General features: G+C 36.4%; 1 protein-coding gene across 1 annotated transcript in view; it reads right to left on the bottom strand.

The window, feature by feature from the left end:
• Arfgef1 (ADP ribosylation factor guanine nucleotide exchange factor 1) overlaps nt 1-25,830 on the bottom strand; it is a 95,987-nt gene that overhangs the window by 43,677 nt on the left and 26,480 nt on the right. The window contains exons 7-17 of the mRNA XM_021167539.2: nt 23,455-23,556; nt 18,228-18,403; nt 17,326-17,459; nt 11,968-12,202; nt 7,518-7,617; nt 7,301-7,440; nt 7,090-7,198; nt 6,621-6,822; nt 2,082-2,193; nt 1,672-1,877; nt 1,358-1,442 (exon numbers count right to left, since the gene is read on the bottom strand). Coding sequence (XP_021023198.1) covers nt 1,358-1,442; nt 1,672-1,877; nt 2,082-2,193; nt 6,621-6,822; nt 7,090-7,198; nt 7,301-7,440; nt 7,518-7,617; nt 11,968-12,202; nt 17,326-17,459; nt 18,228-18,403; nt 23,455-23,556 — 1,601 coding nt within the window. The remainder of the gene's footprint in view (nt 1-1,357; nt 1,443-1,671; nt 1,878-2,081; nt 2,194-6,620; nt 6,823-7,089; nt 7,199-7,300; nt 7,441-7,517; nt 7,618-11,967; nt 12,203-17,325; nt 17,460-18,227; nt 18,404-23,454; nt 23,557-25,830) is intronic.

Below are 25,830 nucleotides of genomic sequence, written 5' to 3' on the forward strand. Positions count from 1 at the left end.
AAATGCATGGGTGTGGGAAGATAGCCAAATGCATGGGTGTGGGAAGATAGCTAAATGCATGGGTGTGGGAAGCTTTACAAAAACAGGGGGCAGGGGGAGAAATGAAGACAGACAATCAACACCTGAAGGTGAGCTGTTCTGACAATAGTATTATTAATAGTATTTCTTAGTATTAAGAAACTACCAAAAGCAAATATAAATTGTATAAAATTTATATAAATATATAAAATTATATAAAAGCCTTCTTAAAATCCTACACTAAACTAATTAAGTTCATTCAACTATGGAATTTAAGGTAGGTATAACTTCATATATAATGCTTCCACATTATGCTGTATACTTTCCATATCAATCTCACCTTGAATATTTCAAAACACATAAAAAATAATTCTTAGACAGCAAAGTTACATCCACAGCAAACTGCAAATGAATTAACTGTCCCATTAAAATCATTTAGCACATAATTCAACATATATTCAAGACTGATAAATATCAAAAAAATCTTGTTTTTTTCTTCACTAGGTCTCTAGAACAGGCTGGCTTTGAACTTATGAGATTAACCTGCCTCTGCTTCCTGAATGCTGGGATAGAAGATGTGCACCATCACACTCAGTTAATAGTCAGGAATTTCTTATAAATAACATATAGAAACAATTTTACTGAATAATACAAAAATGTATTTTTTAGAAGTCAAGCAAAAAGAACCACAAACTTCAAGTGCAACACTTTAAAGTGGGCATCAGAAATCAGGTGACAGTTCTTTAATAATACTAAGGAGCCATAAGTATTAAGCCTACACTGGTTGGGACTCCCTACACATCTGTGGTTGAAATGCTTGTTCAGGGTTCAGTTGGGAGGTAGTTTATGCTTACAGTGTCTCTTAGAGACACATACTGAGAGACAAAGAAACGGAATATACTGAGATGTGTACCACCTGGGTTGTGCATGAGTCCACACAAAAGGCTGTCCTCAGTAACTGTGAGGAATGGTGCAATTCTAATCTATGCTAACGATACAATCTCTAATACTAATACCACTGCTGTTCAAGCTTTAAATGTCTTTTTAAAAAGACAGATCATATATAATATTTTCCATGTAAAGAATATTCAGAAGACCTAAAACATCTTTTTAGGTTAAAATTTATTTTAAGCTTTGTACAACTGTCAAATCATGAGACTGACAAATTTTTTACAAATACTTTTAAGTCTCACTAGAATTAATACCAAATGGATATAATTTTAATTCTGGCAATTGGTTAAGTCACATAAATTTAAATTTTAGCTAGTACTTTACAGACTCAAAAGACTGTATTTAATTTTCTTTCTTATTGTAAAACTTGATGTAGAAGAAAACATACCTGTGGACTGTGAAGGTCTGTAGTCAACATGATAATTGAGTAGGCCAAAACATAAGCAGTATCTGCACTAGCAAAAAGGGTTTGTCTGAAAAAAAAATAAATGTATGTCATTGTAAGTGTTGTTTCATAAAAATGTCATTTCAAACAATATTTTTAATGTTCTCCCTCAGGATTAACATTCTGTCATGTAGTACAATTATAGGTCAGTGTGTTACCACTTCAAAATAGTAGATAATATAAGCTGTTAAGGAAAGGGGTTAATTCTGACTATCATGGACATAACTGACAGTCAAAAGTACTCAAGTCTTACTAACCCTTGGTTGCACTCTAGGTATCTTGCAGCAAATTTTTCCATTAATCGATCAATTTTCTGAGCTTCTCCTGGAAGCCGGAATCCTTCCAGAAACAGACGAAGAGCTGAAACAAAGTCTTTTCCTGAAAAGTCATGTTGGTCTACATATGCATACATGACTTCTTTATTGAATTTATCATTATCTCCCAGGAACTCACCCACCTGAGTCTAATGTAAAAACAAAGGATAGAAATTAATATTCAATGGCATGTTCCATTTGCTACATAACTATTTACAAATCAGAAAATCCTAAGAACTGTAAGTTTTGACTATATGGTTACACAAATTCCAGTGTGAAGCTACAAGTTAACTGTTTTAAGTATACATATAAACTATATAAAGGGTTAGAATGTAATGAAACGGTATTCTTACAGAGTCTAATCTTTCTTCTTGATGTAAGAACTGAGCTATATCTTCAGGTGTGGTGCCAAGCATCCCTTGTTCTTGGAGGTACTGTATTCCTCTCTTTGGTTTCTTATTAAATCTAGATGAAGTTAATAGAAAGATTAAAAAGAGAAAAATACTCATATTCCCTGGGAAGATTTTGCAGTATAGTAAATTCCTTTCTTAATAGCATATAGAAAACAGGAACCAACATATGCATATACAAAATTATTACAATGCCCAAGGTTTTGTCTTTTTCCTTAGAGAAGAATCTCAAATGGAGTATATCATTTTACAGGCATTTTCTACAGCATGTTGACCTTCCCAGTTCCTGCCCACAGTGGTCAGCTAGAGGATCAGTGACAATGCTGCAAAAGAGATGACGTAAGAAAGGATACGAGTACTATTAGTACTTTGGTACAGTTACCTAAGCAGACCAGACTAGCACACAAAGCTCTCAGTACAGTTCCAATTTACCACTTTCTCTCATCTATTTCTATATATCCTGCTGAGTTCCCTAAAACTAATACATTTGGAGACTATTCTGAATGCCTTTTCAGCATCTTCTCACAGGGGAACTCTCTCCTCATGCTCTAAGAGCCAATTCAAATGTTATTTGTTCACTTAAACATCATCTACTTCCTACTTTTATACTATTTTGGTGTCTCATCACCAGTTTCCTGGACAACTGGGATAGTTCTTAAATGGTCTCCATATCTCATTTTGCCCATATTCTAATCCATCTTTCAGGTTGTTAACAAAGCCATCTTTCCAGAAATGTTACAATTTCTTTCTCTGCTATCAGTTCTAGGGGATCTGCTACCACCTCCTGGCTTCTGTGAGCACCAAGAATGTATGTGGTACATAGGCATACGTGTAGACAAAACACAGTCATATACATCAAATCATTAAAATTTAAGGTGAAGGAAAGGGGGCTCCACCTATGCAGTTGTGGGAAAGCCATCATCAATACTAGGTAGACTTTCCAGGGAGACTGCCCTCAGTCCACCCCTGTCAGTAAATCCTCACCTATGCTCTGTGAGTCATACAAATGTATTGGTCCTCCAGAGTGAGCTTTGGCCAAACCAGGGCTTTGGCTTGCCATTGGACCTTTACAAAGAAGGGATAAACATTGTTTAACCACCACCCTCAAGGCCCAAATTCTCATAAGAGATGGTATGTTTACTTGTGTTGTGTCATATGGCATCAAAAATCAGTAAGATGTTGACTAGTATAAAAGCTTTTACATAAACATTAAAATAGCTAGATTTTTTTTTCCAAAATGGAATAAAAGGCTTGTAAAGGTTATATAAATTGTGAGGGTCTTTTTTTTTTTTTTTTTTTTTTTGGTCTTTTCAAGACAGGGTTTTTCTGTGTAGCCCTGGCTGTCCTGGAACTCACTCTGTAGACCAGGTTGGCCTTGAACTCAGAAGTCCGCCTGCCTCTGCCTGCCAAGTGCTGGGATTAAAGGCGTGCGCCACCACCGCCCAGCTAATTGTGAGGGTCTTAATTGATTATTTAAAGCATGTAAAGAGTCAGATATAGGACAAGATGCTGCCTTATTTCGGCACAGCAGTGTCTATCCACAGCTGAGAAAAATGAGCCATCTACTCAGACCAAACTTGGGGTGGGGTGGGGTGTGGTGGCACTGTATTTACAAACTATAGACTACTAACTTTCTAGAAGAGTACTTCTCATAGCAGTAATATGTCCTTTTGTACTTTCACAAGCCATGTTCCATAGTTAAAGGGACTTCCAAAAAGCCTGCTGTCAAACTCACAGGTTTTGGAAATTATTCAAGATATCCAAGTAGTATCCCTGGGACATTGCTGGACAAGAATATTAAAAAAAAAAAAATCCAATGGTATTATACATCTCTTTTAGATGTCAATTAGATGCTGATGTCTGGTTGTGACTTTAACAAAGAGAACCTGGACTTCACTCAGGTTTCACCCATACTGTTCACCTCCACAGGACATTACAGCTGGTACATAGGCAGAGGCATCTGCTGCTACTAAGACACTGCTAGTAAGACAGTTACCTTAACAATTTACTTCTCATCTAAACCTTCTACCTGTTTAGTTGTTTTGCAGGAGTCTGATAACAAACATCTGACTACACAATTACACTAAATATAGAGAAGACCATTTCTCTGACTTTATCATTAATTCTACAGGGTTCTTTGGGGCAAAAGTTCTGATATGGTCCAGCCAACTGAACAATCATGTTTCACCTTACAAAATAGGTTAATTAATCATGATATTAAAGAATTTTCCTCACATACTTTGTTCATGTTCCCCATGAGGCTGTGATAGAAAGAGACCTAATGGCCAACTTCTGTTTCAGCCCTTCAAGTGCTGGGTTTACCCACCAGACCTAGCTTTATAAAAATAAATCTTTTTCCTTTCCTCTTTCCTTTCCTTTCCTTTCCTTTCCTTTCCTTTCCTTTCCTTTCCTTTCCTTTCCTTTCCTTTCCTTCCTCCCCTTTCTTTCTTTTCTTTTCTTTTCATTCATTCATTCATTCATTAGATACATCATCATTCATTCATTCATTCATTAGATACATCATCATTCATTCATTCATTCATTCATTCGATACATCATCTATCTAATCTATCTTCTAGTGGGTTCTGGTGAATTGAGCTCAAGTCTTCATGCATGCAAAGCAAGCACTTTACTGACTTAACACTAAACCAAAGAAGTACCTGTAGGGCTGCAAACTCTGAAACTCCACAGAATCCATCTAGGAAAGGCTATGACAAGCGATTGAGTTTCCTGGAGAAGGCCCACTGTTTTGCATGCCTGAGATAGGTGCACTCTGGAGAGAGACAGCCCCAGAGAGTTTGTCCCAGGATTGCTTCTCACAGCTGATAGCCTGTCCTGCCACGATTATATAGCCTAACGATTCTTGGGCATCAGCTCACCCTATTGTGCAAATTTCCTGCAGATTAACATGAAGATGGACTTCCATGAATTGTTGCTATTTAGATGAATTACTTTATAGGATTCCTGATTTGAGTCAAATAATTTTAAGAACAAAGTTTAAGGAGATAGTTTTAGTTGTTTTGCTGAAAAGATGTAATAAAGTTAGAGTCAAGAATAGAATGTGCCCCCTCCTCACAGGACAATAAGTAAAGGCCACATAATAAGAAATACAACTGGGTACATTTGTGACCAAGAAAAAAAAAAAGATTCATCTAGGTCACGTCCAAGGATGAAGCCACAGGTATGCATCATGATAAATAAAGCAAGGACCTGTGAAACTATTGCTTTGAACTTATAAAAACTTTACAGAATGAAATTGTTATCAAATCTTCCTGTTACTCCCCTTTTGTGTAACATTTATCTGTGAGGTAATTTTATAAAGAGCTTTTGACTAAGAAGGTATAAAAAAGTTAAAAGAGTAAGTGTGGCTTTTGGGGCTCTGCTCCATCCACTATGTATGTGTCATGAATGTGCTGTTAATAGAAGATGTCCAGTTTTGGACTGTTTTATTTGCATCTGATTTCATAAATCATGTGACAAAAATGTGAAATTCAAAAATTCCAGTTTTTAGTATTACTCCTTTTAGGTTTCTGTTTCCTCAAGCTTAGTTACACGTTTCATTCTTACTAGGAATTTTATTTTTGTTAATGCATTTCCTATCCCAACCTGACTCCTCTCCCAGACTCTGATCTTGTGAAATCAATTTTCCTGCTAAATTTTATAAAAAGCTTACAAAAGATCTGATACATGCATACATATGTATATACACCATACATACGTATGTATGTACTTACATATGTACAAGCTCTTCAGTCCATTTAGAGTTAGTTGTATGTATGATTCCAGGGCTGACCACTTGGTGGCATTAGATGACCATTTAGGGGACTCATCCCTAGGGAGAATTATTTCTCTCACTTGCAGCATTCTTTGTTGCCTGTAGTTCTTTATCTACAGGTAAGGCCCCATGATATTTCCCCCTTCTATGTTGGTATGTCTGTTGCTATTCAGAGGTTCGTTAAATCATTTCACACACATATGCACATGTGCACACACTCATACACAACAGAATTTGTATTTGGCTCATATTCATGGCCTTACTTTCTGCCTTGTTCCCCTTTCATTGGTCTCTTTTCTTCCTGCAAACAAGTCTTCTGTTCCTTACACACACACACACACACACACACACACACACACACACATCATTGTGGATGGAGCAGAGTCCCAAAAGCCACACTTTATTTCTTCTCTCAGCCTTTTTATACCTTCTTAGACAAAAATTCTTTATAAAATCACCTCATAGATACATGTTACACAAAAGGGGAGTAACAGAAGGATTTGAGAAAAACATAGGCTGAACATCTTATGGATCTGATTAAGACTCTTTCAATAATGGGGGAGAACTAAATATGGAGCCATTCAATTTTTAGATCCAAGAGAATCAGGAATGAGAAACAATGAGAAATGTAGGGAGACCAGGACAGAGTGAGGATGCTGTGGCTGAGCCATATTCTGGAACAGTTCTTTTACAAATCCAATACTTACAAATCAATCCCTTGTTCTATTATTTCTTTTTGCTGCTTTAGGACCTCAAATTGTTCTGGATTATCAGTGCCAGACATCTGTGTACTGTAGCTGCCAATTCCTGATGATGATGTGGATTCTAAGGAGTTTAGACTTCCATATCTGTTTATAGTCTCTGGGTGTTTAATTTCACTTATCTCTTGCTCTGAGGGTTTTTCCTGACCTATAAGAAAAAGTGTCAATATGGAAGAGATGATATATTATATTATACATATTTTTATATTGTTGCTATATATTATTATTATATTGCTAGGATAACTAAACTAGAAATTTTAAGTGTAAGTTGAAATAATTTTAATGCTTACAAAGACATTTTATTATGTTACATAAATAAATACATCACAAGACTACTTTAATGGCATCTTTAAATATCTTCTAACATATCACTGACTTAAAATAATGTAGAATTCAACTCAAAATATTATCTTACCAAGGGTAGTTTGAGAGTTGGGATTCACATACTGATCCTTACTCCATTCAACCATACATTTCAAAATTGAAACTAAACATTCTAACCCCTTTTTTCGCAGGCTCAATTCCTACAATAATTCAGAAATAGAATAAAGATCATTTAAGAAAATGCAGGTCTCATTCTTGGAAAAATTTGAAAAACAAAACAAACAAACAAAAAACCCTCTTACCTGAACATTACTCATACCAAGTTCTTGACTGCCCCTTCCTTGGGCAATTTTCGACAGGTCATTTACTAGTCTTTCAAATATATTTGCTGCATTTAGGTCACAGTCATAATTTACATAAATATCCACCACACTCTGAGCATCTGTGATAAGAGAATAATCTTAGACAATGAGCACATTTCACTATGAGCACGAAATAATAAAGATTAATTCAAAATACCTGCACAGATCCTTGTCAGTGTCTGAATAACCATCCACTTATGGTCAAATGAGCTTGTAGAAGTTTCCAAAATGTACAGGAAGATTTCTTTAAAGAATACCTGTGACAGAGGAAGCATCTCTTTAAAGTACTATTTAACACAGAACGGATCCAAAGATCTAGAGGAGAGAGGACCTAGGTTCCTTTGGCATTGGACTTTTAGTTCTGTCTCTAACACCAGCTTTCTTGGCCATCTCAGTCTTGACAAATTAAATGTACAAAGATAAGGAGTTGTTCTGGGTGATCATTTCTTACACATAACTGTTTCTTATTCATCAGTTGTCATTTTGGACACTCTAGTACAGAGCAGTTCTAAATACTCCTAGATTTCAACTCTACTCTAAACTTTTATATATGCTTTTATATTTTTCTAATTACTCATAAAAGTAAAAAAATCCTTATTCAAGACATTATCTCTCACTATTCTTTATGCTGAATATTATCAAGCACAATTTATCTAATGAAGAAAATTTCCATCTGAAAACTAATACTAAAATTTCAATCATTTTGGGAAAGTGACTATGACCTAAAGCCAGCTAAAATGAAAACACATGTGTACTATGTTCTATGAATCCAGAAACAATAACATTTATAATAAAAGTGATATCTTACAAGAGTTAGCCAGCCCCATAATGTATTCTTCTTTCAAAGAACTCAAAACAATTATTGCTATTTTCTGTGGACATTACAAAGATATGAACCAGAGTGCTCTCAATAAGCACTGTCTACACAACACATGTCTTATATGTAAGCATTCAATAAGTATCTATGGCCATGATCACAGTTCCCAAACACTGTTATCAGATCTTCCCAGAATGCACAGGGATACAAATGTGGCAAAGACAACTGCTGTTTAATCTAAGAAAATTGTTCAGTTTCAATTATACTATATATGATATATTTCTTCCAATGACATCGTAGCCTTTGCAAACTTGAATTTTGATAAGTTAGCATACAAAAGCAAGTGCTACAAGAAAATTAGTGACACATAGGGATATAGGTGTATTTCCCAATATTTAAAGGTCTAAGAAGTTGTATAGGATCCAGGAGACATAAGCACTTCAGTAGGGTTATAGTAAGAAATGAATGAAAAGCAAACATCTTTCCTTCGGTTTCTAAGTATTATTTCTTAAACGTACAAAAGATTTAGCTAAACATTTATATATAAATTGTCTGCTTACAACTGCGTAATGGACAAAATTCTCTTTTCTAGGTGTGCCTAGAAAGATGTTGATGGTGTTACGAAAATACTGATTTATAAAATAATCCAGACTTGTAGAGGTGTGGAAAAACTATATCACTATCTATGGTTTACAAAATTCAACTAATAAGCAATTCTATTACTGTAATATCCTATGCCTAAAAGGGGGCTTTTTAGAAAATCAGAACTTTAAATTTCTTAAGCAATTACAGCACAAAATGTATAGTAATAGCTGTGATATAAGCATATTAACCTTCATATAGGAGATGTTCTCTGAAAGTTACATATTAATCTTTTAAAACTACATAATGCTGCATTGGACCAGGGGGTCACATTACACAAACTTTGCACGGTCTGATAAATTGAATCTTCATATAACAATGATTCTAATTTTATTTTGCAAATTTGAGTTTTCATATACTTGGTATTTTCCAAGTAGAACACAACTTATCTTAAATTAAGTATTTTCAAAAAAATATATATTCTTACATCAATAACTTTCATTATCTCCTTTTAACAGATAATGGAATATTTTTTTAAAAAGATTTAAAAAATATTTTAAACAAGCTGGGCATAATGGCACATGCCTTTAATCTCAGCACTCAAGTGGTGAAACAGGCAGATTGCTGAGTTTGAACCTGGCCTGATCTGCTTAGAGATTTCCAGGCTGGCCAAAGCTAAGTAGTGAGACCATAGTGAGACCGTGGCTCAAAACAAAACAAAAATAAAAACAAAGATATAAATAAATTAGTGTTGAGGTTTTGTCTTTTACTATCTATTCTAATGCTAAGTGCACCCCCAAGACCTGGAGTCCACATGTAGCCTTTGTGACCCTCCCTGCAAGTTTATTTTGATTGGTAAACAAAGATGCCAACAGTCAATAGCTGGGTAGAAGAGACACAGGCGGGGTTTAGGTTTTTGTGGGCTCAGGGAAAGAAGAGGAAAGTGTAGGAGAGGGAAAGGAGAAGCCTCCATGGGTTAGCTGAACCATAAAAACGTGGCCCTGAGGGCTGCCCAACTGGAGCTAAGACCAGCCCAGAGGAAACATAGTAAGTTTCCTATTGAGCTATCAATAGAAAAGAAGGTTGTAATAGCATGGAGGGTAGGCAGCTGCATAGCTACTGTGTTGCTTAAGGCATATTATAAATATAAAGGCTATATGTGTGTGTTTCATCCCGGAACTTAATGACCAAAGGCTGGGTAGAAGCCCCAGGCCGGGATTTTAATAATTTCTACTACGAACTAGAATACAGTAAAAATTTTATAACTATAACCTACTCTTTATGAGGCAATAGGAAATTTCTAGAGTATTTCCTTTTAAATTCATTTTTGTAAAAAAATTGCAACTGAAACTTAATTTTATAATCTTAGATATGTAAGGATGTATATATCCCATGGCTCAAGCAAAGAGTTCCTATGAGCTCTCAGTATTCAAAATTTGCCCACATTATCTAATCTTAAGAGAAGTATCTCATCGTCAAGTAGAAGGTTTCTGGTTATTACAGGAGTAAAAATCCCAAATTTTGATTGAAACTATTTTATTTGTAGTTTCTGAAGACAATAGGGGAAAACTATAAAAAATTTAAAACTAACTAAATACCTGGATTTATTTCACAGATATATGACAAACACGGACAATTTGTGCCAATTTTTAAATGTATAACTTAAAATTTAAAGTCCTTACTATTTCATTCCTATAATAATATTGAAATAAAATATGGTAGAAAATATAGAAGAATAATTTATAAAGATAATGCAATTATTTTAACCATGTCAAAGGTAGGGAAAAGGAATGTCTACTAATTATTCATCTTCTGGTAGTATGAAATTAGCAGAAAATAAAATATGCAGAAGCTGGGAAGATGGTCTACTGGGTAAAACCCACACTCAGGTCTCTCGCACCAGGTAAAAAGTCAGACTTGGTGACTTCAGTCCTGGGGCTTACTGGCCAGCTCATCTAGGTGAACAAGTAAGTTCCAGGTTCAGTGAGAGACCTTGTCTCAAGAATGTAAGATAGAGAGCAGTTGAGGAAGACAACCTCTGGCTTCCACATGAACACATACTCAAAATTTTAAAAAACTCTATATTATATCAAACATAATATGAAGGTGAATACTGACCAACACACAAATAGAAATTTCTAAACTTTACGTTGCAATTACAGCACTATTTTAAGGAGTTGGGAAAAGGATCCACCAAATCATAAAAACATAAAATGTTCCTTTACAACACTGAAACTTCCCAAGAGGAAACAAAGATCTAACTAAGGAACTGATACGACAGTTCCTTATGCATGCAGACGTAGTCAGAAGAGAGACTAATTTAGCTTTAAGTCTCTAAAAATATTTGAGAACCAAGACTGTTGTTCTACTTTCAACATCTTGGGAATAAGACACATACAAATATATGTTTTGGGGGAAAAATGTGCAAAGCGAAAATTAACTTTTTTACATGTTACCAAATAACTTAAAAATAAATCTTTCAACCACCTCTACAAAGTCCTTTAAAGCTCTGAAGGCTTAGTATGTATGGCACTGCACAGCTCTTTTAAGATAGCTAAATTTAGGCCAGGAAGATGGCTCAGTGGGTAAAAGGTCCAGCATGTGAAAAGTGTGAGGATGTAAGGTCAAATCCTAATAGCACATACAAAGCTGGACTTGGCTGTACATGTGTACACCCAGCATTTTGGGGTGGAGACACATGGATCCTAGAAGCAGGCTGACCAGCCAGCTTAGCTGAAAACAAAAGGTTTCTGGTCCAGTAAGGCAGCCTGTCTGAAAGAACTATGCTGAATGTGGCAGATGAAAACACCTCATGTTCTGCGATAGCCTCCACGTGGGTATGAGCACCCAACAGTTGTGTACATGCAAAACACACACACACACACACACACACACAGATGCACACACACATATCGCATGCAGAGACAGAGTGCATGCCAAATTGTTAATATATAGCATATATAAAGTGGTAAAGTTATTGTGAAAATCAGATTGTATTTTCAGCTAGTACAAATCTGCTGAATGCAAAGGCTATCCATTCATTTTGCAATCTATTGCTTAACCAACACCTACTAGCTAAAAGAATGATCAAAATGAAGCATGTGAAAACACATTCCTATTATGGGAAGCTTTCATGTGCTGCTAATGTAACATGAAACAAAGGAAATAGGAGTAACCTTCAAATTTTATGTCTAAATGTAGAACATACCTCAATTTGCATCTTCAGATGTGTCTTGAAGTTTGACAACAAAGTAAGAAATATGGAAAGAGAAAGCTCAAAAACCTCTGGAACAGATGAGACTCCGTTTTTTGAGAGTGCAACACACAGATACTGCTTGATAGCATTAATAAACATCTCATTTGTCCTGAAAACAGGTCCTGCATTCTGCAGAATGGACAGAAGCAACTGCAATGAAAGAATCTTGGACCGTAACTCATGAGACCTGAGAGGTGAAACACAAAGCACAGTATGTAGACAAAGTCATGATTGTGGTAATAACGGACTGACCCACAGCCACTTCTGTACACACATCTGTACAAATTCAGAAACTTAGCCAAGACTACCAAGTGCTTCTTTGCAGCCACATCATTTCAGGATTTCTTTTAAATTTTCTCTTTCTCTTTCTTTTTTTGAGATTATAATTACCTAATTTCTCACTCCAAACCTTTCCATATGCTCCTCCTTGCCCTCTTTAAGATTCACGGCCTCAAGCACCAATCTCTGACACTATTAATGATACCTGTTATGCTTGTACATAGGCGCCTAGCATGGCTGTTCTCTGAGAGACTACACTTAGAAGCTAACTCAAATGGATGCAGAGACCCATAGCCAAACATTGGATGGAGCTTGGGAACTCCTTTGGAAGAGTTTGGGAAGGACTGAGGACACTGAAGGAGATAGAACTCACAGGAAGACTAATGAAGTCAATAACCTGAATCCTTCAGACTCTGAGAGACTGACCAATCAACCAAAGAGCATATATAGGCTGGACTAAGCCCCCTCCTGCACATATGTACCGGATGTGCAGCGGACGCTGTCTCTAAAGCGGTTGCCTGTCTGTAGAAAATGTTCCCCTATAGCCAGGCTGCTTTGTTTGGCTTCAGTGTGAAAGGATGTACCTAGCTCTGTAGAGACTTCATGTGCCAGGGTAGAAAAATTATCAGGGTGGGAGGGTGTGGAGGGGGGGTGTGGGTGTCTCCACCTTCTCAGAGGGAAGGATTGTGGAAAGGGGGACAGTATGAGGAAGAAAAGAAGTGATCAGGATATAAAGTGAATAAAAAAAAATTCATTGCCTCTAATTTTTATGTTGCTATATACATATATGCATATCCATGTGCTTCTTACAAGGGTAAAAATTACAAGTATTTTAAACACTTCCCCCTAGAAAAGATAACAATAATTTGCAGATATATGCAGATATATGTTCCTTTCTTTCAAAACTATACTTATTACAGATCACATGACGTGAGTGAAGATATCTGCTTGCTTAGTATGTAATGCTTCTAATATAATGTTTCCTAGTTATATTAGTCATATTCAGAATTCCTAAACACCAATAAAAATGTGTACATTCCACTAGATTATAAAATTATTTTAAGCATACTATCCCAATAGGTATTTGAAATTCTTGTTACTTTTCTGAAATCAACAGAGACCTTTAGAACCAATGTTATTCTCTGGAAGCATTATTATTTAAAAGGCAGAGCACAAACTGCTGCAGGAATTACTTTTTAAAAACTTATTCTAAATACCGTATTCAGCCACATTTGCATAGGATATCACACTTTATTACTCTTGATTTCCACCTTGAAATCTTTACAGTTGTGTCAAGTAATTCACAGATCTCAGCCAATCTCACAAGAACACTGTTACATCAACAGTATCACAAAAATTACTACCTTCTTTGAAATAAAGCTGGAGAAACAGTATCAGAATCTCTTATTAAAGTGTTGTTTGTAAAATAGCTATTACTCTGAATGTGCTACAAAAGTATTAGTACTCAAAAATGCTGTTTTAAATTACAGTGAGAGGTAAGACTGGTAGTAACCACTAGAAGTCCTCATGTTGGGTGTTCTGAGGCCTACATACAACTACTGCTTCCAAGTTACCTCACATTGTTCTTTTCTGCTCAATTCCTACAGTAATTAGATCCCGCAGAGTGCCACTTGCTAATATATGAATCTTGTTATAAATATACTTTAACTTTCTGTTCTTAGCATTGAATAAAATGCCTTTTAGACAGTATTTGCTCAAAAGATCCACTTGTTCTTGTTTTCAAGTATTTATTAAGTACCTGTTATGTAAAAACATTAAAAAAAAGAAGTAAGGATCAAATGTCCTATTTGATAATTAAACATTTTCTAAAACATGTTTCTCACTATACAGTCTAGGGTGTCTTTGAACATATAGCAATCCTCCTGCCTCAGCCTCCAAGAGATGGGATGGCAAGAGTATACCACCATTCTTAGCTAAATTATACTTCTAGTAAGCAACCAAGATGGAAACTTCATGTCTGCAATTTTTTATGAGGTAGTTTCAAATTACAGTAGAGGCTGGAAACTCTCCATAGGTCATTGCTTAGCACAGCAGGAAAATAAATAGAAGTAAAGACAAAACTGGGTAACTATAAATATTCCAGATTTTATCAAAGTCCTGTTTTGACTTGTGAAAACTAAACATTTAGGAATAAATCACAGCACAAATGACCGTCAGCAATAACCCAATTCCTTTCTGTAAGTATGTGTACATGTGAAGACCAAAGGACTGCTTGGATACCATTTCTCTGGCACCATCCATATAATTTTTAGGTACTGTCTTTAACTGGACTGGAACTTCCCAAGTAGACTAGGTTGGTTGGCCAGTGAGCCCTAGGGATGTGTCTGGTCCTGTAATCCCCAAACTTGGCTGATAAGTGCATGCCACCATGTCTGGCTTAAAAAAAAAAAAAAAATACTATGTCTAATTTTCTGAGGAACCGCCAGACTGATTTCCAGAGTGGTTGTACAAGCTTGCAATCCCGGGGCCTAGCAAACACAGAAGTGGATGCTCACAGTCAGCTATTGGATGGATCACAGGGCCCCCAATGGAGGAGCTAGAGAAAGTANCCAAGGAGCTAAAGAGATCTGCAACCCTGTAGGTGCAACAACATTATGAACTAACCAGTACCCCGGAGCTCTTGACTCTAGCTGTATATGTATCAAAAGATGGCCTAGTCGGCCATCACTGTAAAGAGAGTCTCATTGGACTTGCAAACTTTATATGCCCCAGTACAGGGGAATGCCAGGGCCAAAAAATGGGAATGGGTGGGTAGGGAAGTAGGGGGGAGGGTATGGGGGACTTTTGGGATAGCATTGGAAATGTAATTGAGGAAAATAGGTAATAAAAAAAATATTAAAAAACAAAAACAAAAACAAAACAGGATCAAACCTCTCCTCATGCTGGCAAGGTAAGGCCAGCTTTGTACCCACTCAGACTTCTCCCCAGATCTATTACTTCAGGGTTTTTTTTTTTTTTAAAGATGTATTTATTTTTATTTGTATGTGTATGTCTGTATAGTTTGTGTATCACATGCATGCAGATACCCTCAGAAGCCAGAAGAGGGCACTAGAGCTCCTAAACCTAGAGTTACATTAGGCTGTGAGCTGCCTGATGTGCGTCCTGGGGACCTAACCTGGATCTTCTGTAACCCACTAACTCCAAATTGTTAAAGTTGTTTCTTCTTATAGTAATCTTCATCAATTCAGAATGAAATGCCAAAATTATCAAATTTTTAATGAGAAAGTTTTTTTTTTCATATCAAGGAACTATATTAAAATACATTCTTCTTCAGTATATAATTAATAACCTTAATTTTACTTCCATCAAGTTCCTATTTTCAAAATACTGAAGAAGCAATAATTTATTTTTCTGGCTCTTGAGATTTGGGTCTAAAAACATTTTAAAATTTTAATTTAAAACTGAAACATGCTTCTCCCTAAAGTAGAACAATGTGACAAAATAAAATTATAGAAAATATGTGTTTTGCAGAAGCTTACACAATTTTTAAAGTCTTTTTTTCCATATGTGTGTGTGATGTTTGTATATGCACACATTCCTGTATGAGTGTGGTCAAGCTACATTTGTGTAGCCATGCCTGGATGCATGAGGTCAGAGGCCTTGGGTGCTGGTTTTCACCTCCCACCTTATTTGTAACAGGGTCTCGCTCTACCATTTGCTGCTGTGTGCATGCATACTAGGCAAATTTCTGAGGATTTACAAGGGTTCTAGGATCTCCAGTTGTGATGGTTTGTATATCCTTGGAGCAGGGAGTGGCACCATCTGAAGGTGTGGCCTTGTTGGAATAGGTGTGACCTGGTTGGAATGGGTGTGTCACTGTGGGTGTGGGTATAAGATCCTCACCCTAGTTGCCTGNAAGTCAGTCTTCCACTAGCAGCCTTTNGATGAAGACATAGANCTCTCAGNTCCTCCTGNGCCATGCCTGCCTGGATACTGCCATGCTCCCACCTTGATGATAATGGACTGAACCTCTGAACCTGTAAGCCAGCCCCAATTAAATGTTGTTTTTTATAAGACTTGCCTTGGTCATGGTATCTGTTCANAGCAGTAAAACCCTAACTAGTAGGAATGTTTAAATTTTCCTCTATTTTGATCTCATTTTCATTCCTTCTCTAAACACCCTTTTGCTAGAAATTCTCCTAAAACTGTCAATGTAATATATCCTACTACAACAATAAAGAACAGGTCATTCTTTTAACTCAAAGCCTTAAATGCAAGCAGAAATAAACTGCACTGGAATTATATTATCATCCACAAAATATGCACTTTCCTAATGTTGAACTTTGCTTTCAATTGCTGTGATAAAACAACTTGGAGAGTCAAAGGGTTTATTTCACTTACATTTCCATGCCAAAGTCCATCATAAAGGAAATCCAGAGCAGTTATTGAAGCAGAGGCCATGGAGGAGTGCTATTTACTGGCTTTTTCCTTATGGCTTGCTCAGCCTGCTTTCTTATAGAACCCAGGACCAAGAGTTTGCCCTACTCACAGGAGCCTGACCTTTCTCACACTTATCATCAAGAAAATGTGCCAGAGTCCTGTCCATAGCCAATTAAATAGAGACAATTCAACCAAGACCCCTTCTTCTAAGACAGTTCCAGCTTGTGACAAATTGAAAAAAAACAAACAAACCTATATTTGATGAGAATTAGATAACTTATATCAACGTTCTTTATATAAGTAGAGACAGAAACCATCTTAAGGCAATTCATCTGATTGTATAGTTCCAAAGTTACTCAGAATGTGGAAATATATTGAGTGACTTATTCACTCAATAACATATATTGATATCTACTGTGTACTCACTATTCTGTACTGCTGCGATCCTTTCTCAAATAGTGTAAAGTATATATTCTAAAAGTTTGGGAACCTATTATTTTTGGTATGTATCTTTTAAAACAAAAATTTTAAGATTTCACAGGACAAAAAGAACAAATGAAAATGCAAACACTATATTTACAGTACATTTTAAGCTAAAATATCTCTTAAACAAAATGGCTAATGACTTACTTTGGATCTGGTGGTCCATCTGACAGTGGTTTCATTGACAGCTTACACAATGACCTGAACACTAGAAAGGCATCCTTTTGTAAAATGTGGGAAAACTTAGCACCAGGTGAAGGTCCTGAAGAATTTCCAGATTCCTAAAGAAGTTAATATACCATGGAAAATAAAGACATATCCTATCATAAATCATTCAGCCTTCTGGCATAGTTTTCAGAGAACTCTGATATGGGATTCTCCCACCTGGTACAAGAAGAAGCTGAAGTATCTGACACAATGACCTTCATATGCTATTCTCATACCCGACACTAAATAAACACCTTTAAAAGACATTCTTTAAAATATCCCTTATTTGACATCAAGTATACTCCTAAAATTTATCCAGCTCACACAAAAGTATGAATAAAAATATGATTTAAAAACGATCAACTCTGGTAGACAGTGTAGTAATCTTTAAAGTCTTTTACTGGCTTAGGTCAACCTAACCAAGAAAATCTCTATAATCCTCCATCTGCAAACATAAGGACCAGAAACACATAAAGCAGAGAAGCAATGTGAGCCAGGCCTGCCACTCCTGTCCACACTGACTTCTGTGAACCTCTCATCAGAGACTCCATTAAAATGCCCCACATTCCCATGTTTTCCCTATGATAGTGTAATTTCTCCATAACTTGTGAAAAATGATGTTTCTGTTATATGTAACTTCAGTGGGGAATGAGCAGTTGTGAACACAGACACAATTACAGTTGGAACGTAGCCATTAAAACATCTTAAAAGAACTAACTGCTCTGAGTTATAGTTATAAGAAAGAAATCTACTCAAAACTCCATTCTCACATCAACTGGGAAGATCTGCTCAAGTTACTGGCAGACCATCCATTTCCTCCTCTCCACCTCACCCATACATACCTGAGTGTCATTGGAGGAGACAGATAACCTGTCGTCAGGTAACGATGGTGTATATGCAACAGAAATGGGTGTTCCTGGGATTCCATTTGCTTGGATGTTTTCACTGTCACTACCATCTTCTACAGTTCCAGTGTTGCCATCTGTACTTGCACTGATAGCCATCCCTTCTCCCATGTCTAAAATGGCAAGAAAAGACACTCAAGTGTATCTGATTAAACCACAGTGTGTTTAAAAACAAACAAATGAACAAAACCCAGAGTATCTAAAATGAAACAGTGACCAAAAAGCAAAGTAAAATATATATTGGCACACCTTTTAAATGTAATGTACTTATTACAGTGCAAATATCTACTTAGTATGCTTCCCAACATGGTCTATAAGTTGCAGTAGCAATAAACACACTTAACTGATCAAAGGTTATTCTAGAAGTACATATGCAGAGGCCTACTTTTAAATATATATTAACTCACTAAACTGGGCTCTGATGAATTCTACAACACTGAGATGTTTCGCTGAACTTCAGCTATTATCCATTTCTTCTCAAATAGTCAATTCTTTTTCATAAAGGTTAGAGGACTTGTAACTAAAATCAAGTACAGATAAGTTTAACATATGTAAAATGTACTGAGATTGGGTCCTGGATTTAAAACAAAAGGAACATGAGAGGCACATATTTGGGACATGTGGGAACATTCTTAACTATATTAGATATTTTTGAAAAGATGGCAATTTTCCTAGGTGTGAAATTAAAATTGAGGTTACATATGATAACGTCCTTATTTACAGAATATATATATATATGTGTATGTGTGTATGTATGTGTGTTTATATATATATATATATATATATATATATATATATATATAGGCATTATACAGGGGTACAATGATTTAATGTACACAACAAATTTTCTACTGGTTCAAAGGACCTATATATGCACGCTATGTGTGAAGACATAAAGTAAAAGTAGAAAAAGTATTAGTGAATCTGGATAAAGGTGCTCAAAACACTGCTCTCTGAAATTTTCTCTACATTTGAGACTTTCCTAAGTACAATGTTACAGAATGAGGGAACTTCTACTTCCTAGTCTATACTTGCATTAGGTACTAGCAAAGCTTGTTTGGCAAGACATCGGGCAGTTTTATAAATCACAGTCTCCACGGTAACTATGCACGGCTGTGTTACAATCCTTTATCTATAAGAACAGGTGGGGTGCAGATGTCGCCCAGCAACTAGAACACTGGCCTAAGATGCTCCAGAGCCTAATTCTTACCCCAACACTCTCCAAACACGCAAGAATGGCACATAAGCTTATAATATGACAATCCCTGACTTTAATGCACTATTTTAAAAGGACATGTGGAAACAGAACACTCTTATTTTCTCTTTAACTAAATGTTTTATAATTTTAATTAATATTCCCAATACTGTAGTATCTTTCTTTAATTTCTACTGGATAACTAGGGGACTTAATAGACTGACACCTACAACAACTTAGATCTCATATGATCATGTGTTCAGGGTTTAAGACCCAGCTGGGGATGTTCCTTTGGAAGCCACTTTCCTTTGTAGGAAGTAGGTCATTAGGGATATGACTGTAAAGGCTGTCATGTCCACTTCCAAGCCCTTGCTTTCTGTCCCTTATGAGGTGAGCTGCTCTTCCCACCACATATTCCCTAGCATGGTGTTTTATCTCACCACAGCCCAGAAGCAACAGAGCCAAATAAACATACCTTGGAATTGGGAGTCAAAATAATTATTTCTCCCAGATATTGGCATGTGACAAATGGACTAAGAACATGAATATTAAGAAATGACAGCGGGTGTGGTGATGCGCGCCTTTAATCCCAGCACTCGGGAGGCAGAGGCAGGTGGATTTCTGAGTTCAAGGCCACCCTGGTCTACAGAGTGAGTTCCAGGACAGCCAGGGCTATACAGAGAAACCCTGTCTCGAAAACAAACAAACAAAAAAAAGAAATGACAGTTGCTGTATGGTTGCACTATCAATGTAAGTCAAAAGTTTTGGCAGAGCTGGGCAGTGGTGGCGCACGCCTTTAATCCCAGCACTTGGGAGGCAGAGGCAGGTGGATTTCTGAGTTCGAGGCCAGCCTGGCCTACAAAGTGAGTGCCAGGATAGCCAGGGCTACACAGAAAAACCCTGTCTTGAAAAACCAACCAACTAAACAAACAAACACAAAAAAAGTTCTGGCGGCAAATTTTTAGGAAGAACTTGGGTAACTTTGGGAAGTGTGTTAAAGAAAGCCTAGAATAGTAGCTCTGAACCATCCTAACGCTGCAACCCTTTAATACAGTTTCCTATGTTGTGGTGAGCCCCAACTATAAAAATATTTTGTTGATACTTCATAACTATAATTTTGCTACTTCTTTGCATTCTAATGTAAATATCTCTATATGCAAGCTATCTGATATGTAACACCCAAGGGGTCATGACCTAGAAGCTGAAAACCAATGGTGGAGAATTTTGTAAGCAGACTGAATGGCTAATTTTGGTGGTACCTCAGAAAACCAGAATACTGATAAAGAAGTAACCAGTGAAGACTGGACTTATGTGTTATCAGGAGGGTATTAGAAATTGCTCTCAAAGCATCTTTATCCAGTTCCACTAACACGTTTGCTACCTTCGATGTCTTTACACATAGCATGCATATACAGGTCTTTTGAACCACTAGAAAATTGGTTGTGTACATTATGACACTATGGCAAAAACAAAACAAAACAAAACAAACAAAACAACAACAACAAAACACCATCTCTACATCTTATCTGTGTCCTGCAACTCTGTAGGATGTAGAATTTACAGGGACAGACTAACTTAGTAGAGATAACTTCATGGCTGCCCAGCAATCAAGTGGTAACATAGTGACGACTGGCTGTTTTTAATCAGGTTGCAATGAGAATTGGGAGGGAAAATCAAAATAAGGATCAGTGTTTGAAAACTTGCAGTTTGGCCAGAAAATAAGCATGCGCAAAGCCACAGAGGCAGTGGCTTGCTTTGATTCTGGGGTGCGTTACCACATGCCCTGGATCTCTAATGTGCAGACGCAGGGTTTACTCTGCCTCCGATGTGTTGCAGCATTTCTTTGCTCCCAGTCCTCCCTACGGAATGTGAACGTTATATAGCTTGCTGTTCCATCTTAAGTGACTCAGGGTTATAAATTTGCTTTGGTGAAGACTTTTAAACCATGTAACCGTTAGTCCTTTGGGAACTCATGGAATTAGACTAACTGCATTTTATATGAGATGCTCATGAACCTTTTAGGGTAAAGAGCAGAATGTTAGTCTATCATGGCACTATTTTTTTGGAGGTGTCATTAGTCGGTGGGGACTGGTTGGAGTAAGTAGTCCCTGGGAGATGGGCCTTCACTCCCTCTTCTTTGCTTCCCTCCCTTCCTGGAGAAAAGGTGCTTTGGTCCAGCACATGCTTCCTGCCATGACTTTCTGCCTTACTACAGCCCAGGAGCCCTAGAACTGACTGATCCTGAACTCAAATCTCTTAAAATGTGAACCAAAATATATCTTTTCTCCCCTCAAGTTACTTCCTCAAATACCCATCACAGTGACATGAGCTTACAAACAATGCACCAGTAGCACCTGCTCTCTGTTTAGGAAAAGTGCTAATTTGCATTGTGTTTATACATATGACTACACAGATTCCGTCAAATTCAGTGTGCCAAAAGTATTAGTGCTTTTCTCCAAGTACCTTGTATACTATCATTGAATTCTAAACATCTAGTGTATTGAGCTTTATAACTGGGATGCTACCAATGAAGAAAAGAGGTAACATCTTAGAAAAGCATATTTAAGTGTTGTCCTTTAGCTAATTTTTGGTATCTTAAATTTTAGTAGTGTTTCCATCCAGAGCTGATCAATATGGCTCACTGAGTCCAGACATTTGTATAAACAGTTTGCACCATAGTGAACCAACTTTTCTTGTGGGAGCCTGGAATTTTAGTGCATGTTAGGCAGAAAGTACAATGTGTCAGCAATTAAAATTTTAGTTCTCATGCCTCAAATACATGTTAAACATTTTGCTAATATTTAATAATTTGATACTGGAGGAACTAAGAATATCCTAGTTCCTGAAAGTAGAGAGCTGATTTCCTCTAGAGTTTACCTCCCATCTCTCATCTGTCTCTTCCTTTAATAGTATTACTCTGTACCTTTGGCTGTAATAAAACTTCTCAATGAGGACAACTCTTATGTTGAGTCTTGTGAGTCTTCTCAGTGAATCAACACACTGTGGAGTAGCCCTGGAACTGTGTGTGATACTTATTTTCTCTTCTTTAGCTACTTAAATGGCTAGAAAGTCTGTTACGTTAAAGTTCCTGCTTTCTTTCACTTTGTAGTCTTATTATAATCAGACCAGTCTACTGTGCTAGTGTCTTACAGGGCTTCCGTCTTTCAGACTTAGTTTAGATCTTCTCATCAAAATTCTCAGTTCTAAAATCTCCAAAACTGATTCTGTTGACTTTGAATAAAATCCAAAATTCTGACTTTGGAACTTATTAAATTTTAGAACTGTTAAATTTTGGAACTTATTAAATTTTGGAACTGTTAAACTTTGGAACTGTTAAATTGCTTCTAGAATTTTTTTCTATTATCTGACATCTCATGTATTATACCAACTCACCACTCTTAAATCTAATCATCTCTTTATGTTACGCAGACACTCAATGCTGCCTCTGTTACCAGACCCATTGCTGTGACTCATATAGCATACATCTGAATAGCCCTTCTTGTAGTTAGCAATAGCTTCAGAGAGTAAGTGAAGTCCAGATATGTGAAAGAACAGCAACTTGAAAAGTGGCAAAGCACTTTAAGTAAAAAATGTAAAAGCTTTACATGGAGAACAAGTCCTAGGCTGAAGTTACTCCAGCAACTGTGGAGAAAGCTGTGTTTACTGGCTTGCTGATATACACAGACACAGATGCGCTGACCACAGGGCATGAGAAGGCACTGCACCTGTGCACCTCTACAAAGGAAAAGGGTAGATACAGGGTCCGATGCTATCTGGTGGCTAAAAGCATCTCACTAGAGATCTTAGAAAGCAGCCTGAACGGGCCGGGGAGGGGCAGACATACACAAACATACAAACACTAATTTCAGAATTTACAATTTTACTCCTTTGGTTCCATATTATAGTATTTCCATGGTCAGATGAAATCCTGTAAAACAGAATAAACTAATTTCAAATGAAGTACACTACCTCCAACAATGATGTTCACCATTTCTTCTACAATGCTCTGGACAATATCAAGTGGCTTTTCTTCACAGTCTCCATCATACAAGATGTCATTTTTAGATAATGCTTTGAAAGACAAAAATTTGAGACAACATTATTTTAACTTTTTAAAGAAACCTCTACTAGACATGTATAATGAAACACTTTTTAAAGAAAATCAAATGGGTGTAAATATTTTGGGACACTACCTTGCTAAATTTTCAGAATTTGTGACCAGTCAATACTTAAGTATTTTTGAAATTCAAACTCACTTTAACAGGGTTCAATCTGATCAGCTATTAACTGTTCAACTTAATGAGATTCCAAAGATTAGTCCTACAAGAATCAAACTTCTAATGGTATTCTAAATCAAGCACTTTTAATGTCTTGTGCACATTGACATGTACCTAGTACATATAAGTCTGTACTAAACCTTATCCAACATCAAACTAAAGTAACTAAATCTTATTTGATATAATTATTAATATTGCATTTTACTACAGAAGATACCTAAGGAGACAGACATTGAGCCACTTGGGACAACATTAGTGTTTTGCTCACTCTTTCTTCACATAAGAATTTACATTTCCAATGTAAAACTGAATTCATGCTTTTTTTATTAAAAAAGTAAAGAGAGACATGTTGCAGGACTTCTGAGCAGCTAAAGAAAACAATGGAATCTGAAAGCTTGTGTAAATGGCTACAAAGAGGATGCTCAAAGTGTCTCAAGGTGGTTCAATTAGCACTTTAGGATGCTCCAGGAACCTGGCAAACACCCCCTATGCCAAATGGCTGCCAACTTTGTATCTTCTGGCTACAGTAATGTCTCCACTGCTCCCCAAGCAGACTATTATAAAGGATTATGACTTAACAATGCTGTTTTTCCAAAGTCTGTCCTCTCTATAATTGTGCTGTTTTTAATCTACTACCTGCCATGTTCTACAAAATAGCTAGTGTCACATTGGGAAAGATGTTAAGTAAGTGTGCTCAATCAGTAAACTTACCAGAAAAAAATAGCCTTTATATTCCTCTGTGGGGAAAAAAACTCAAGTGTGGGTATTTTTCTACCATTTCTAAGCTTTTATTTTTGTGCTATAGTTGGCTAAAACACCTTGAGTCTGAAAACATTTCTTTTAAAAAAAAGATTTATTTATCTATTTTATGTGTATGAGTACACTGTAGTTGTCTTCAGTGCATTGGATCCTACTACCCATTACAGATGGTTGTGAGCTGGCATGTGGTTGCTGGGAATTGAACTAATGACCTCTAGAAAAGCAATCAATGCTCTTAACTGCTGAGCCATCTCTCCAACTCCAAAAACTATTTCAATGTGAGTTAATATACAGAACCACTATCTAAAAGTATCTACAAAATAGTAAATAAATATTCATGTTAATTGACAGAAATGTGTAAGTGATTAATATATATGTATGTATATATATATATATATATATATATAAAATACACAAGAACTGCCTAGAGAAGTTAGCAATAGCTATAATAATATAATACTCTGTTAAAATAACAAATAATGTGCAACTTTACACAACTAATCAAGTTGTGTTTTAAAATATGCGCTCTGAACTCAAGATTTATTTATACCAGATGTTAAAACAATGCCTTCATGGTCAAAATAATCACTTCCTTACTGAAAATCCTGCATTCTATAAGACATCTACAGTGGTGTCTTTACACATAATACATGTTTCTCTGTTACACACAGCCCATGTTATTTCTGTTGGAAATATTTTCCCTATTTTCTAGCTAATCATTTTTATCAATTTCAACAAAAACAACATTGCCTTCTCTATATATACGCATTTTCCTAATTTTCCTCAACCTAACTACCTAAGCATGCCACCTCTAGGAAACCATACATTATACCTTCATCAGATCCTTTAGGTAGGCTAAAAGCAGTAAACACATTAAAAGCAATCGCTGTATCTATCATCTTAACCCAAAATTCTAGCATTCAGAACATAAAACACAGAATGCTCAACATATGTTTGCTGAATGTAATGAACAAATAAAATCCCAAAGATCAAAGATCTGTCAAAGATCAGCCCTTTAAATCAACTTAAACATGTAGTGAAAAGTAGGATCAATTTTGTCAAAAGCAATTTAGACAAAACACATGGATTCCGTTGGTGAATTTACCTAGTGTGAATATCTGGTTTGCCTAAGGTAGCTTTTTCAAATAAAGCAAAAAGAAGATTGGAAAAATGGCTCAGTTAGTAAACTGCTTGTCATGGAAGAATGAGGACCTGAGTTTGATACTCAGAATTCATATAAAATAAAGCCGGGCGTGGTGGCTCACGCCTTTAATCCCAGCACTCGGGAGGCAGAGGCAGGCGGATTTCT

Source organism: Mus caroli, chromosome 1, assembly GCF_900094665.2.
Source record: "Mus caroli chromosome 1, CAROLI_EIJ_v1.1, whole genome shotgun sequence".
Lineage (NCBI taxonomy): Eukaryota > Metazoa > Chordata > Mammalia > Rodentia > Muridae > Mus > Mus caroli.